The sequence below is a fragment of the Centropristis striata genome, chromosome 2 (genome assembly GCF_030273125.1).
Source record: "Centropristis striata isolate RG_2023a ecotype Rhode Island chromosome 2, C.striata_1.0, whole genome shotgun sequence".
NCBI classification, from domain to species: domain Eukaryota; kingdom Metazoa; phylum Chordata; class Actinopteri; order Perciformes; family Serranidae; genus Centropristis; species Centropristis striata.
The window spans coordinates 33,482,100-33,497,250 of NC_081518.1; the positions used below are offsets into that span (position 1 = coordinate 33,482,100).

Genomic DNA, 15,151 nt, shown 5'->3' on the forward strand with positions numbered 1-15,151 from the left:
GAAGAGCTTTCACAGGGGCTTATCCAATCACATAGATTTGTTTTGTATGAATAGCTCTGACGCATGGGGGCTGTTAAAATTCATTCTGGTACAAATCTCTGTGGATAAATAGAGTTTGTACACGAGTCATTAAAAAGCAGAGGTGGAAGAAGTATTCAGATCCTTTACTGCAATAAAGTACTAATTCCACAAAAACACAAACATAAAAAGTCCTGCATACACATACAGCATGCAGTACAAAAGTATCAAAAAGTATCAACAGTAAAAGTACTTACTTATGCAGAATGGTCCCACCATTGTTTTATATATTCCAAATATATTATTGGATTATTATCATTGATGCCGTTATGTATCCAGCATATAATGCTATCAAGGTATGGCTTTTTTAATAATTAATATACTGCTGCATGGTTTAATTTATTAAAAAATGTTTAATCATTTTAAATTGAACATGTTTTTCATGGTAAATCTTGAAATAATACAATAATTGCCTCTAAAATGTTATGGAGTAGAAGGATAAAGTTACATAAATGGAAATACTCAAGTAAAGTACCAGAGCATTGTACTTAAGTACAGTCCTCCTTGGTAAAAGTACTTTGTTACATTCCACCATGAAATGTGAAATGTGTTGTCACAGCCAGATGTAAGTGAACCACTGATGAAATTATTATTCATTTTCTCACACGCATTTTCTAGGTTATTTTCCTGGGTGATAATAAGGTCAGTAATATCAGTTTCTCCCCAATAACGCCCCTCAGAGGAGCTACTACTGCTCTGAGTCTTGCCACCCTACTTCCTGCCTGTCACTTGGGGGGTGTTAGAAATAGGAGGACAGAGGGGTCTTGATGTGTTGGGGGAGTGGCCACCTGACGTCTATACCCCATGTATAGTCATAGAAGTGTTCAAATTACTTTGAAGAGCGAATCACTGAAGAGATCCAGAAAAAAGACAGGTCCCGCGTTGACAAACAGCTGCAGTTGTTCCCAAAAAAGTATTGGGTATCCAGTAACTGCCTGGCCAAACTACATATTTGACTCTCTACAGCCCGGGCGAGCTCGCACTCCAGCTTGGCGTTCAGGGTGGTTCAGACGCTCCGATCACTCCATCACTTTTTTGTTTTGTTTTTCGGTTTGTGCAGACAGCGCCGACAATAAACAGCAGCCATGGATGCCATCAAGAAGAAGATGCAGATGCTCAAGCTCGACAAGGAAAATGCCATGGATAGAGCTGAGCAGGCCGAGTCAGACAAGAAAGCAGCCGAGGACAGGAGCAAACAGGTCGGCATCCAGTATGGAACTCTCTCTGGTGCCTTTACGCACCGGTGCCAATGGCACGTTGCGCAAGGCGCGCCATAGTGCCTACACGTCCAGTGTCCTTTGACTTATTACAATGGTAGTCTTCTTAGGAATACTTTTTTTTTTTTTAAATCATAACATCTTTGCTGTTTTTGTTATTTTACTGCATATTTGCTGCATGAAGTTGACAACAAAAGAAGAATATTTTACATTTTGATTCCTTATGATTCAGCTATAATGTCTAATAATAATAATGGCCTACAGTGACTGTATTTCTAAATGATACATAAATTATCATGTTGAGCAAACATATGTCATTTTCACACCGTAGAGATCATTCACAGACACTATGAGGTGCCACATACTTTGTGTAATTGAGTCTGAGGGTATTGATGTCTGTCTACATGTCTGTAAATCTCCTCTCGTTTCTCTGTGATCCAGCTTGAGGACGACCTGGTGGCACTACAGAAGAAGCTGAAGGCAACTGAGGATGAGTTGGACAAGTATTCAGAGGCCCTTAAGGACGCCCAGGAGAAACTGGAGCTTGCTGAGAAGAAAGCAACAGACGTGAGTTAGGGTTGACTGGTGAAGGTGCCCTCAGTGGGTCACCCATTGGTGAATAGTTTCACCTTGAACTACCTTGGGTCACCTCAGGGAACTTAGATTACCCGCCCCCATACAGATTTACTCTAATGGTTGAGTTATGCAATAATTGATTATATAAGGGCCTATGGGTTGCATATGATGAAAATGTGGATAGTTAAATTTAGCTCCTGTGCTGTATATGGTCAGGTCACAGCTTACTGGCTTACCAGTGCATTCCACAGCCATTTGAGTGAATCTGATGACCAGTGTAGGGTTTCAGTGGGGCATTTTACAAGCATATTCAGGCGTGAAAAATCCCTGACAGATTTGTGGTTATTCTGGTTTCAGTTGGCAGTTCATGTTGGCAGAACATGGCGTGTTCAATCCTGATTAAATAACTTGTTTATTGATTGCGTTAAATGTTACACCAATTACGCCTAATTTATTATGTCAGTCTGCCAAAAGAACTTCAAAAACAAGAACACAACAAAATTTAAACAATATAAGATAACCTTGCTTGACTTGATTGATTGATTGATTAATTGACTGATTGAAAAACTAAAAAAGTACAAAAAAGATGCATACCACAGATATGAGAAAAATCCTAAAAAAATAGACCTACTAGATTTTTTATCCACTACAATATGAAGCACAACCAGTTACAATATAGTTACTCAATACACCATACATAAATAGTACGTACAGTATGTTCCTGGTTTAATCAGACAAAATCACAAATAATATCAGAATAGAATTCAGATGCAATTAATAAATAGAAAAACAAATACAAAACTAGGACTGCAAGCAGTACTGAACGGGCCCTCGCAGTATACGCGTGTCGGGGCATGCTGCCGTCGGGGTGTGTGCGTTACAGGGGCCAGTCTATACCACCCCTATGAATTTCATTGCCTTAAGTGTTATAGTGTGGCCATGGTACCAAATATGAAATTAGACTGCCACCACAGTGCCACCTAGGGGCCGATCAATAAAAACAAGTTTTGTATAATAATGCACAAACTATCCCTTTAATCCTCATACAGTTTCTGATGGAGGACTCTTAACTGATATGTATAAGTTAGAAGAGGCAGGTAGCAATGGTGGAAAGTAACTATGTACATTTACTCAAGTACTGGACTTAAAGTAAAATTTTGAGGTACTTTTATGTACATTTTATGTAACTTAATACTTCTACTCCACTACATTTTGAGACATATATTTCATTTGAGCATGAAATCTTAAAAGTGCAGTGTAAAAATGCATTTTTTAATGTTGGTCTGCTGTTCTAGCACTGGAAAAAAAAAGAAATCACTGTTAGTGTTTTTTTTTTTATTTGCTTCAAACCTTTTGTATTCCTATTTATACTGTTATACATGCATTTGAGCATGAAATATGTTAAGTTACTGCACTGTCAACATATTTTAAATTGCACTTTCATCATATCTGGTTAAGTGCACGGTCCTATATGTGGCCCTGTCGTAGTGTCGATGAATAATTGTGGCCCCCTCCAGCATTTAGTTTGCTTTAGCAGGGATGTGCAACTATAGACTCTTATTTCTACAGTCTATGGTTCGGGGCTGTGATTTTGATAGGGTTGGCTCAATTTACCAGTAGGGGATGGACTCAAAACACCTCGTGAACCTACCTTAGAGTTTCAGAGCCCGACACTGAATACAATAAATGACCTGAAATTAATTTGAAACAACACTGGAAATCAGCGCAATTACTATACATCTTTAATTATTTGACAACTTTTATTTCTTGCGGGTAAAAAGCGGGTACTTCCGGGGTGGATGGCACGTCCCAATCCTCATCAGCGGCTGATTAAAGGCTGTGGGGGCAGGGATCAAACGCGCCGCATCTCCCAGTGTGGCTCTCTCCGTTGGGGCAGCCCGTACAGAGCTGAGGGGAAACTAGCTTAGCTGAGACAAAAAGAGCAAAAATGGCCGGTGGGAGCTCTCTGGAAGCTGTGAAGAAGAAAATTAAGTCGTTACAGGAGCAGGCCGATGTGGCAGAGGACCGGGCAGCGCTCCTACAGCGGGAACTGAACCAGGAGAGGAGTGCGAGGGAATCAGTAAGCCACTGCTAATTATTTAAGGCAATTAGGCTGTCGACGGCATTAGCCGTAAATCTGGTCAAAAAGCGTGGCTGCTAGGCCCAGACAGCGACGGGTTGTGCTTAAATGCAGTCAGGTATCAGGTGCTTGAAATGATCCCACGGTAGGATGTGAGGACACGGTGGTTATCTGATGAGAGACGCCACCCGGCTCGTCCCGAAAAAACAAACAGTCCTGTAACAATTAGCTAACGCTGCAGCAGCACCACGGGTCCTCCAAAATCAAATCCTCTCCTTTGTAAACTCCCGCAGGCTACTAGCTAGTTGGAGCACAGGGGAGCTGCTCTTTACTTTCCAAAATGCTAAAATGTAGCCAATTCATTCATGGGACAAGATAACTTTATCAGTGTGGGACAGGACATTGCAATCTTCACTGGTAACAAGAAAAAAGTGCATCAATTAGTTTAGAATTGCCGTCGAACATGTGGAACGTTTAAAATGCGTATTAAAATAAGAAAGATGCTATCCACCCCTCAGCCTGCTGATTTAATATGCACGTTAGAGCCTGCATCACTCCCTTGGGCTTGTCCCTGACCCAGCCCAAGCTGCCCTTAGAGAGATATGGGATGGGCTGGATGCTGTTTGCTCGCAAAGCCAACTGAAACCCAGCACATGATTTTAGGCTATACAAATAAACTTGATTTGACTCTGTATGATTGTGGTGTTGTGCTCTCCTAGGCTGAGGGAGATGTAGCTTCCCTGAACAGACGTATCCAGCTGGTTGAGGAGGAGTTGGACCGTGCACAGGAGCGTCTGGCCACAGCGCTGACCAAGCTGGAGGAGGCTGAGAAGGCTGCAGATGAGAGCGAGAGGTGGGTACTTTGCACCAGAAAACAGACTCCCTACTTTGTAAACACAATACAGTCAAAACCCCCTCTACCAGTCTTTGGGATAATATAGAAAATTCACAGTTGTACTCTTGGAATATATAGAACTTCATATTTGTGAGATTTTTAGTTTCCCATTGCATCATAATATTTATTGAATATACTCTTCATAAGAGAATAATGTAGCAGAGCTGGGACAGGATTTTATATGTTGACAGTTAAACAGAATAAAATCAAGTCCTGAAATACTCCACTGTATTAGATCCCACACAGTGGTCATACTAATGCTAAATGCCTTAAGGCTCAAGTTTTAATACTCTATCACTGAAATACTTGAATCTGCTAAACTACAGTATATCTAAAATCAGATATTGCACCTGCTACATTCTACTGAAGCACCACTCCTAAAATTTTACTCAGTGCTGCTGCTGGTGGCCGGGAGTCGTACTGCACTAATGTTCAGAAGTGTGTACTCAATGTATGCAAAATTGTTCATAAACAATTTTATTTTATTCATGCGATATAACTTCCTGACCAACAGTGGAAAGCACACCTGTAGCTTTTTGATGGAAACTTAATTTTTTGCAGTGCAGGTGTTGACAGGTGTTTGATAACAGTCACACTTCTCCCATGGCAGCTAACATGCAATCCTCACATGCAGTGTTGCCCACTATACTATGATGGATCAGTGTGTCTGTAAAGTGTTGTGAAGTGCATGTGAAAGTGTGGAGCTGCAAATAACAATCATATCAATCACTGACTATTGACTATGGTGCTAATGAGTTTCCTGCCCTGCTATGTTCTGTCCCTTAGAGGCATGAAGGTTATTGAGAACAGAGCAATGAAGGACGAGGAGAAGATGGAGCTGCAGGAGATCCAGCTGAAGGAGGCCAAACACATTGCAGAGGAGGCTGACCGCAAATATGAGGAGGCATGTTTCTCAGCTGTTCACTTCACTCTGAACTTTAGGCGTAGCATTTTTTACATCCTTTTACTTCAATGTAACAGCTGACATCAATGAACACTCTGTCTGATGCATATGATTGCCACTAAGGCACAAATGGTCATTAGAGCTACAGTAGTGGCAGAAATGGAATCTTGTCTGACATATCAAACCACTCTGGGACTAAACTCTGCATGCTGTGACTTCAGGTGGCCCGTAAGCTCGTGATCATTGAGAGCGACTTGGAACGTACAGAGGAGCGCGCCGAGCTGTCTGAGGGGTAAAAACCACCTCCCCCTTCCCTTCCATCTTTTCCTCTAAGTCACACCTTTTAAATAACATTTTGGCCAAATTCTGTTTGTAATGTATCTTTTTTGTCTGTGGCATCTTCCTGCTTGTTTTTCCAATCCATAAATCAACAGCAAATGCTCTGAGCTTGAGGAGGAGCTGAAAACGGTGCAGAACAACCTGAAGTCTCTGGAGGCCCAGGCAGAGAAGGTAGGCTGGCCGACCAACACGATGCATCGCACCTAGTTCTAACGTGCAAACCCCTGAAGTATGTTTAAAACAGTCTTGTATATTTGCTTAACTCTTGTTTTTGAATGCAACCACAGTACTCACAGAAGGAGGACAAGTACGAGGAAGAGATCAAGGTTCTTACAGACAAGTTGAAGGAGGTGAGTTAACATAGCATAATTTACTAGTTGATATTGATTTTTTTTTTCAAAATGATGCTGTTTTTTTTACAGCACTTAAGTGCTTTAGATGCTTGTAGGCCTTTGGCTGGTAATGTAAACGTCTTAATGTGAATGGCTAATGTTTGACCATATTCCTCCCCTCAGGCTGAGACTCGTGCTGAGTTCGCTGAGAGATCAGTCGCCAAGCTTGAGAAGACCATTGATGACCTGGAGGGTATGAATCTTTTCCACTTAATTTTTAGCCTTTTGAAAATGTTTTTTAGACAAAATATAGGGATGGTTTTACACTGAACTTGTGATTTACAAAGCGGTTACAACTCAACAAGCCAACACAAAAAGAAACCTTGAGTTCTGATTCATGTTTCCTCAGAGACGACGTCTTATATAAAATAATTTCTTAAGGAGACACTGATAAAAGAGAAACTGGTACAGTGTGAGGTTAATTAATTGATCACACTGCACTGCTCTGGGCAGCAGGTGTTAAATGGGCCTCAGGACAAATAACTGCACTGTCGGTTGTCTATTGGGGGCGGGGGGGACAAAGCAGCGATCCACAGAGGCCGAAAGGATATTATTCACGTCGGCAACACCATTTCTCACCACTGTGCTGTTTGGCATTCTGGTGCAGTGACTGTTCTAGGCCGGCTAGTCCCAAGCAGTCCTCTCAGGGTCATGGAACATGTGATGCAGTTTCTCAGTGACTCCTCAGGAATCTGACACAGCATCAGCAGCTGTTCATATGCACTTCCTATTTCTGTCCTGCTTTCTTTTCTTTCTCAGTTTCAGTTTTTTCTTCTTCTGTTCGTTGGCATTATTATTTATCTGTTGTCTTCTTATTCCATTTCCAATCCTTCACTGCCACCTCATAATAATTACCACACAAAAGATGAGCTGTACGCCCAGAAGCTGAAGTACAAGGCCATCAGCGAGGAGCTGGACCACGCCCTCAACGACATGACTTCCATGTAATTCACCACATGCTTGTTTCTGCTGTGTGCCTTAGATCTCAACACCCCTAACCATTATTACATACAGTAGCTCCCTCTTGTGGTGTGTTTGGGTGCAGTTTTTTTGTTCTTCAGCTGAATTATAGATGGGTTGATTTTATTTACTTTTAAATCCTCCCTCACTGCTTTTCTAACCTTGATGTGTGTGAATGAAGGTGTTTTGGATGTATTTTACTTGTTATGCTGGATTAGTCAAACCTTTCGGTTAATTTCTAACATTTAGTTTCTCTTTATAACTCCTTTTTGTCAGCATTATTTTCTTTAGCTCTTCTGGCTTTATTCTGCATCCTTTTCTCTCCGCCTTTGTTCTGCATGTCGGTTCTCTTCCATTCCTCATTTTTTACTTCTCCAACCTCTTTTGTTCTCCTTTTTTCACAGCTAAATCTTTACACCTCACACCCCAGAAGCTGGTTGAACATCATCTCTCTCCTGTGCAGCGCAGCCCAACTCTCTCTCTGTATTTCATTACTATCCTGCCACTACTGCACACTGGGCTGTCGCTCCCGTCAATCATTTGTTCATCTCTCATACAGACCTTTGAGCCATATTGCTTTGTGTAAAATAAACATTCTTCCATCTTTGCCAGCCCTTCCCCCTTTCTCCTGCAATGTTCTTCATTTCCATTTGTCCCATCTTTTTGTTTTTGTCTTATGTCTTTTTTTTTTTTTTTTTTTTTTTTTTTTTTTTTTCCAGTAGCTTTTGAATAAACTCTGAAGCTCCTCCCATTCACTGTTCCCTTTTCTGTTCGAGAGGACCGTTGTTGAGTATAATGGCAGTATTGGTGTGTTTATTAGTTCTGTTGAAGTGTAACAAACTAGTATTCACATGAAATAACAGTGGTTTGTCTGTCTTCTCCTTTAAATAAGAAGAACACTGTAAAATAACCAGAAGTAATTACAGGTCACCTGCTATGATAGTTAATTTGGCCATTTGTGTGGCTGATTTCTGTATCATAAGTTTGGAGTAGATAGATGAACTTTTTCTAATTAGACCTGCAATTACAGTCGAATAATCGGTTAGTTGATTGACAGGGAATAAATCTTAATTTTTCATGAAAAAATTCAAATGTTTTAAAACTTTTTATAACCTATTAAACTAAAATATGTTTGGGTTTTGGACTGTAAAAAAGAAAATTAAAGACCTCAACTTAGGATGGACATTTTTCACTTTTCTGAAATGTTTTGATTAGTTCAAGAAAATAACTGGCTGATAAATCTGTAATTAAATGATAATTAGTTGGAGCTCTATTTCATCATGAGCACACTTTGGTTTCCAAAAAGAGAAGTGACTAAATGTAAAGAAATGACTCAAACATCTTAACAATGATTTTTTTGTGTTTTCATCCTCCTAAAGGAATCGTTCTATCGTGAGATTAGTATACTCTTAGGTCGCTTTCACACAGTGTTCGATTCAGTGGTGAATTTGCAACATCGTTGCATTTTTTTTAAAATTTGGTTTGGTTTGCTTCCACACTGCTTCATCTAGCGCACCAAGCATTGTAAACAAATGACATGCTGTTGATGTTGTCGTCCATCCATTGGACAGAATATGTGAGGGAAAGAGCTGCCACTTTTTCTAAGCATGTCGCAGACTTTAATATATTGTTGGCATTGTTTTTTAAAAACTTTTATGCAGCATTGATCTGCTGTATGTTTGAATCCATTAGCTACCATTCTATCGCTTTGTAATTTGAAGACTTTGTTGTTTTTGTGTGTAGCCACAAGCAAGTTGGTCATTTTTGTGGGCTTCTTCCAGTTATCCTCAATATTCCGAGGACAATAACTTTGTCATAAAAGCTACAGCAAGTTAGTGACAGTTTGTGAGAACTTTTGGAAATGTGAATGACAAATAGAGTAAGTTATTACTTTAGTTTGATTTGTTAAGTCAGCAATGCAGCTTCAGTACTTTCAGTAGGTCTCTTTTTCATATATTCACAAGGTAGCACTTGTCTTGTGATTAGCTGCAAAGCACTAACTGTTTGTCTTCTGTACTAACCTGCCTTCTGTCTCTTTCCCTTCTCTCTTACCTGCTTTCTGACTGTCAAGACCATCTATACAAGCAGCTTGAGAAAAACCGCCTTCTGACCAATGAACTGAGAGTAGCCTTAAACGAGGCTTAAACTGTAATGGGCTTTCGTTTGCTTTCATTCTTCTGAATCTCAAAAGTCCGGGCATATTGTGTAACGCTGTGATATAAAAAGGGTGTAGACAACCGTGTCTATGACACAAAGCTTAAACCAAGTAATGCTTCAACAAACCGGAATACAAGATTTTCACATTATGCATGCCGTTTCAGATGGGACGTTGGACAACCTGAAGCTATAAAAAGTTGCAGAACGGATTTTGTTATACACTCACTGGCCACTTTATTAGGCACACCTTGCTTGTACCAGGTTGGGGGTCGTTTTGCCTTCAGAACTGCCTTAATTCTTAGTGACCGATTCAACAAGGTGCTGGAAACATTCCTCAGTTTTTGGTCCATAGTGACATGATGGCATGATCATGATCACACCGTTGCTTCAGATTTTTTGGCTGAACGTCTATAGTGTCAGTGTCCTGTTTCACCACATCCCAAAGGTGCTCTGTTGAATTGAAATCTGGTGACTGTGGAGGCCATTGGAGTACAGTGAAGTCATTGTCATGTTCAAATAAAACCAATTTGAGATGATATGAGCTTTGTGGCATTGTGTTATGCTGCGGGACGTAGCCATCAGAAGATGGTACACTGTGGTCATAAAGGGATGGACATGGTCAGCAACAATACTCGTGTGGTGTTTAAATGGTGCCCAAAGTGTGCCAAGAAAATATCCCCCACACCATTACACCAGCAGCAGCAGCAGCACCCTACCATCTGATTGTAGCACCAGAAGTCAAGACTAATCAGACCAGGCCTTCTTTTTCCGTTTTTTTTTTCAATATTGGTGAGCCTGTGCAAATTGTAGCCTCAGTTTCCTGATAGCTGACAGTGTGACTGTGGTAGTCCATCTGCTTCAAGGTTGGACATGTTGTGCGTTCAGAAATGGTCTTCTGCATACCTTGGTTGTAACAAGTGGTTATGAGTTACTGTTGCCTTTCTATCATCATTCTCCTCTGACCTCTAGCATCAACAAGGCATTTTGGCTCACTGGATATTTTTTTGTCTCATTCTCTGTAAACTCTAGATAGTTGTAGATCAGCAGTAGTGAAATACTCAGACCAGCCTGTCTGGCACCAAAAACCATGCCACGTTCAAAGTCACTTTGATTACCTTTCTTCTCGATTCTGATGCTCGCTTAGAACTTCCGCATGTCTACATGCCTAAATGCATTGAGTTGCTGCCATGTGATTGGTTGATTAGATATTTGTGTCAACAAGCAGTTGAACAGGTGTACCTATGAGTGAGCCAGTGAGTGTATGATTTTTCAGTTATCGACAGGGCTGTAACACTTCAGTGTAGTTGAAATCTGCACGGTGCTGTTGCTCCGAGGGTGCTGATGCTTGTGCCTGAAGGACAGCTCACAACAAAATCCCCCTCTGTAATGTTATAACCGCTAACCAGAAGAAGTTTAAAACAGTGGACAAGATTAAGTGTGTTATTTGTAGCATTTCAGTGGACTAACATCAGTGTTGGCAGTTTTATATTTTCATAACAATACATTTGATTTCCTCAATGAGTGTGATTACTTTGAATATACAAACCCTTTGAAGCCCCTTTAAGTCTAAATAGTAACCCAGGAGGAGGGAGTATACAGAAACGATGCAAGTAGAGAATTTTCCAACTGTTTTTTTAATTTTATTTGAGATTCTAGAAGCAGATATGTTGGAGTCATATATGGAACATGTGCCTATTAAATAACCAAAGATTACTTTGGATTTTTATCCATTTAATTTTTGTTGATGTATCATACAACTTTTAAACTTTCGAGTAAAACTTCAAGTACAGACTAAAAGCTGTGATAAAGATGGCAAAACATGTAGAAGGGGGATTTTTTTTTCAATGGAAGTCTTTAATTTGGGGTTAAATCTGTGCTTGTATTTAGTTTTTTTTTTTTTTGTTTTTTTTTTTAACGGCCTGAAACGAGAGGGTGCTTGGACTTGATACTGTAGGTAATGAGTATAATTTTAAATAAATTCCCGTACCACAGGTTTAGCAAGGAGCCATTCTGTTGTCCCAAACCTAGTTCATGCAGCTCTGACTACAGCCCTGTCTTTAGCTTGTGTGTAATATTTATGGTGAGTTAAAGTTTTTCCTGAATGAATGCTAACGACTGTTATTTAAAAGAGTGGTGAAATCTCTCCCACTCATAAGGTTTGAACATGTCTCACACTGTTATTCTGGACTAGAGTGTTGTCTGTTTTATGTTCTGTGCATCTTTGGGCTGTTTTTTCTGATGTTTAACCGATGCAATGCTATATTAACAGATAAACTCACACGTGCAAAAGAAGAGGGCCTGAGAGTAAAGCAGGTGCTGGATCAGACTCTAATGGAGATGGTTAACATTTGACCCAGCTCTGTTCCTCTCCCCACATTGCCTCATCTGCTCTGAATATGGCTGGCTTCCTTACTCGGCTGCTACAGATAACGTTGGGTGTTTATATGTGTCCTCTGACCTTGTCATCCTGAAGAAACGAGCTCTACACAAGGAAGCACACACAGCTTCGGTGAGCTACACTTGAACTACACTGTTTCTGTTACACACTGTAATCAAAGGTCAGTTTCAATTCACTGCATACCTATAATATGTTTACATGTAGATGTCGGGAGAATTTGCACTTTTTGGGGGGAAACATACTGCACATAATCATCGTGAACAAAGCCATAATTCAATCCGAGGTTATATTGAAGGGACTTTTATTATGTGTACTTCTGTAAAGTTGCTTGTGTGTCTTTGTTTCTTCTGTATTGTAAGCATTTATTCAGTGTCAGTGATGTTGTACACATCCTGTTTAGCTGGAAAGGGATTCTTAGCACAGTTGCTTGAATGTACTGTTTTGATCAGCTAAGTAAAAGAAACGTTTGCACACTGTATTCACTTTTCTGTTCATTTTGATAAACTGATTTGATTTTGTCTCATTTTATCTTGGAAATATAAATGTGAATAAATGCTTGGACCAAGTATACTTTATTGCAAGCCTGGCTTTGTTACAAATGTCTTTGGTATTTTTTATACAGTGAAGAAGAAATAAGGGAAGCTGTAAGATCAAAAGAGAAACTTGTCATTAGTGTCATTTAATTTAAGCAATGCAGAATAAAACCTTTTCATTTGAAGTGCCACTTGCATTTAGAATGAGAAGCACAACATATAGTACTGTAGTAAATGTTAACATTAAATATAACAAAACAACCTGGCTGGTTGCAGCGCATCACCAGAGTGAATTGTGGCCTCAATGTGGACATGAGTTTTAAGCAACCAAAAGGGATTTTCTCCATAGAATTACTTCTCAAGTGATAACAAACCAGAGGCATAAAGGGGAGTAGGTGGTGGTGACTTCTGGTGAACCCTGAATGTTTTCTCAAAAAGCCCAGAATATTTTAGATTTTTCAATTTTGTTTATTTTTTTAGGTTTTTCAATTTTGTTCATTTCCCCTTAGCACTGCACCAGTAAAATCAATGGAGCAAAAGTCTAACTGGAAATATCGCCATCTATAGGTCTGCCCTAACATTGTCATGATCTACTATGACTACTACCACCATGCTATTTTCAAAGGAAATCTGTTACAATTGAGGACATTTTATTGGCCTAATAATTTCGATAATGTAAGATCCATCCCTGATTATGACATTTTGGTTCAAATGTATATTTGTCAGCTAAACATTAATTATATAATCTACTCTAACATTGTATACAAAATAATTTTTCAAGATGAGGAACTCTGCCTTTATCCCAATGTGTAATGTAACTTCCAAATTGTAACATTAGATCATTTTGTCTGTCTTCAGGTGGCAGAAATGAAATTGGTAATCCTCAACATTTGTTGTTATGGTTTAACAATTGGACTTAGTCTGATGTAGGCTCTACAGGATTTTTTTTTTATTCTACGACTATAATGTTTTTCCCAAATGTACAGATTTTAGTATTCTATTGTCAAAAGGCTAGTTCAAAAATCTAGTTCACAAATCTACAGTAAATGGGTGGGGGGATCTCAGACCCCCCAAGTTTTGGACTGAGCCCAAATGTTTACAAGCCTGCATTGTGGCTAAAAGTTGATTGGGATAATTTATCCCCTTTTCACACACCCATTTTTAACCTAAACCCAGATACAATTCACACTGCACTTCTAGTGGGGTTAAATGTGACCAAATCTAGAATACATTTTTTTACATTTAGTCCAGTTTAACACTGTCATATTTATCCCTGTGTTTAGTTCATTTTAAATGGATAACACTGCCTCAGGGCAGGGCAAGCAGCAAGACTTATAGGTGAAGGTCCAGGTTAACCCACTTTGGAATGTGTCAGAATTGACTGCGGTCAAGTGAGCCGTCATTCGCTTCTCCGTAGTCAAGCCAGCCGTCTCTATATAATGTAGTGCGCCCGTATTGTGATATTTACGGTAAATTCACTGAAACCGCTCCAAGCGAGCTGACATGAAGTATAAACACTTTATTGTCATTCTTTATGACCTTTTTTTTCCAGTATAAAACTCTTACCAGAGGAGAGAGGAGATGAAGTATTAACGTTACATCAACAGTTACATATACAGTAAAATATTACATTATATTTTTTTAAAAACAAAAAAATTAAACTGTCTGTTCCCAGTCACTAATTTCACTGCAGGTTCATTCTATGGCACCTAAGGTATATTATCACAAAATTACAGGACTTTTCACTGTGTAAATTCATAATAAAAAGCACTTCAATATTTACTGTACAGTAAAATATTACATTATATTTTAAAAAATTAATTAAAATTAAACTGTTTCCAGTCACTAATTTCACTGCAGCTCCATTCTACAGGACTGCAGGTATATCCTCACACATTTACAGGAATTTTCACTGTGGAAATTCAGAATAAAATGCACTTCACTATTTACTGTACTGTAAATATTAAAATACATTTTATTATGAATTTCCACAGTGAAAATTCCTGTAAATTTGTGAGAATATAACTTAAGTCTTGTAGAATGAACCTGCAGTGGAATTAGTGACTGGAAACAGCCAGTTTCATTTTAATTATTTTTTTAATACAATGTAATATATTACTGTACTGTAAATATTAAAATACATTTTATTATGAATTTCCACAGTGAAAATTCCTGTAAATTTGTGAGGATATACCTGCAGTCCTTTAGGATGAACCTGCAGTGAAATTAGTGACTGGAAACAGACAGTTTAATTTTAATTAATTTTTTAAAATATAATGTAATATTTTACTGTACAGTAAATATTGAAGTGCTTTTTATTATGAATTTCCACAGTGAAAAGTCCTATAATTTTGTGATAATATACCTTAGGTGCCATAGAATGAACCTGCAGTGAAATTAGTGACTGGAAACAGACAGAACAGAATTACTTTTTAATGTAATATTTTTAATTTACAGTAAATATTGAAGTGCATTTTATTATGAATTTCCACAGTGAAAAGTCCTGTTAATTTGTTAGAATATACCTAAAGTCCTGTAGAATGAGTCTGCAGTGAAATTAGTGACCGGAAACAGTCAACTACAGTTTAATTTTAATTAATTTTAATATATTGTAATATTTTA

The 15,151-nt window shown here is 38.8% G+C and overlaps 1 protein-coding gene across 5 annotated transcripts; it reads left to right on the forward strand.

The window, feature by feature from the left end:
• Window positions 1–1,127: 1,127 nt before the first annotated feature.
• Window positions 1,128–12,571, forward strand: LOC131984379 (tropomyosin alpha-1 chain). 5 transcript variants are annotated; one of them, XM_059349232.1, is made up of 9 exons: window positions 1,128–1,277; window positions 1,737–1,862; window positions 4,671–4,804; window positions 5,633–5,750; window positions 5,972–6,042; window positions 6,185–6,260; window positions 6,377–6,439; window positions 6,605–6,674; window positions 9,513–10,974. In XM_059349232.1, the coding sequence occupies exons 1-9, from the start codon at window positions 1,164–1,166 to the stop codon at window positions 9,584–9,586; spliced, it is 846 nt and encodes a 281-aa protein (XP_059205215.1). In that variant the 5' UTR covers window positions 1,128–1,163; the 3' UTR covers window positions 9,587–10,974. The 5 variants fall into 5 exon arrangements, with proteins under 5 accessions (XP_059205215.1, XP_059205217.1, XP_059205219.1 ...); XM_059349234.1 differs by lacking the exon at window positions 9,513–10,974 and adding an exon at window positions 7,347–8,139; XM_059349236.1 differs by lacking the exons at window positions 1,128–1,277; window positions 1,737–1,862; window positions 9,513–10,974 and adding exons at window positions 3,419–3,951; window positions 7,347–8,139.
• Window positions 12,572–15,151: the final 2,580 nt, after the last annotated feature.

Excerpts from the sequence above, each read along its gene's own strand:
- LOC131984379 (XM_059349234.1), top strand. The coding sequence starts at position 1,164 with ATGGATGCCATCAAGAAGAAGATGCAGATGCTCAAGCTCGACAAGGAA. Across the intron at positions 1,278-1,736 it reads CCGAGGACAGGAGCAAACAG|CTTGAGGACGACCTGGTGGC; the intron begins GTCGGCATCCAG and ends TCTGTGATCCAG. Across the intron at positions 6,043-6,184 it reads CGCGCCGAGCTGTCTGAGGG|CAAATGCTCTGAGCTTGAGG; the intron begins GTAAAAACCACC and ends ATAAATCAACAG.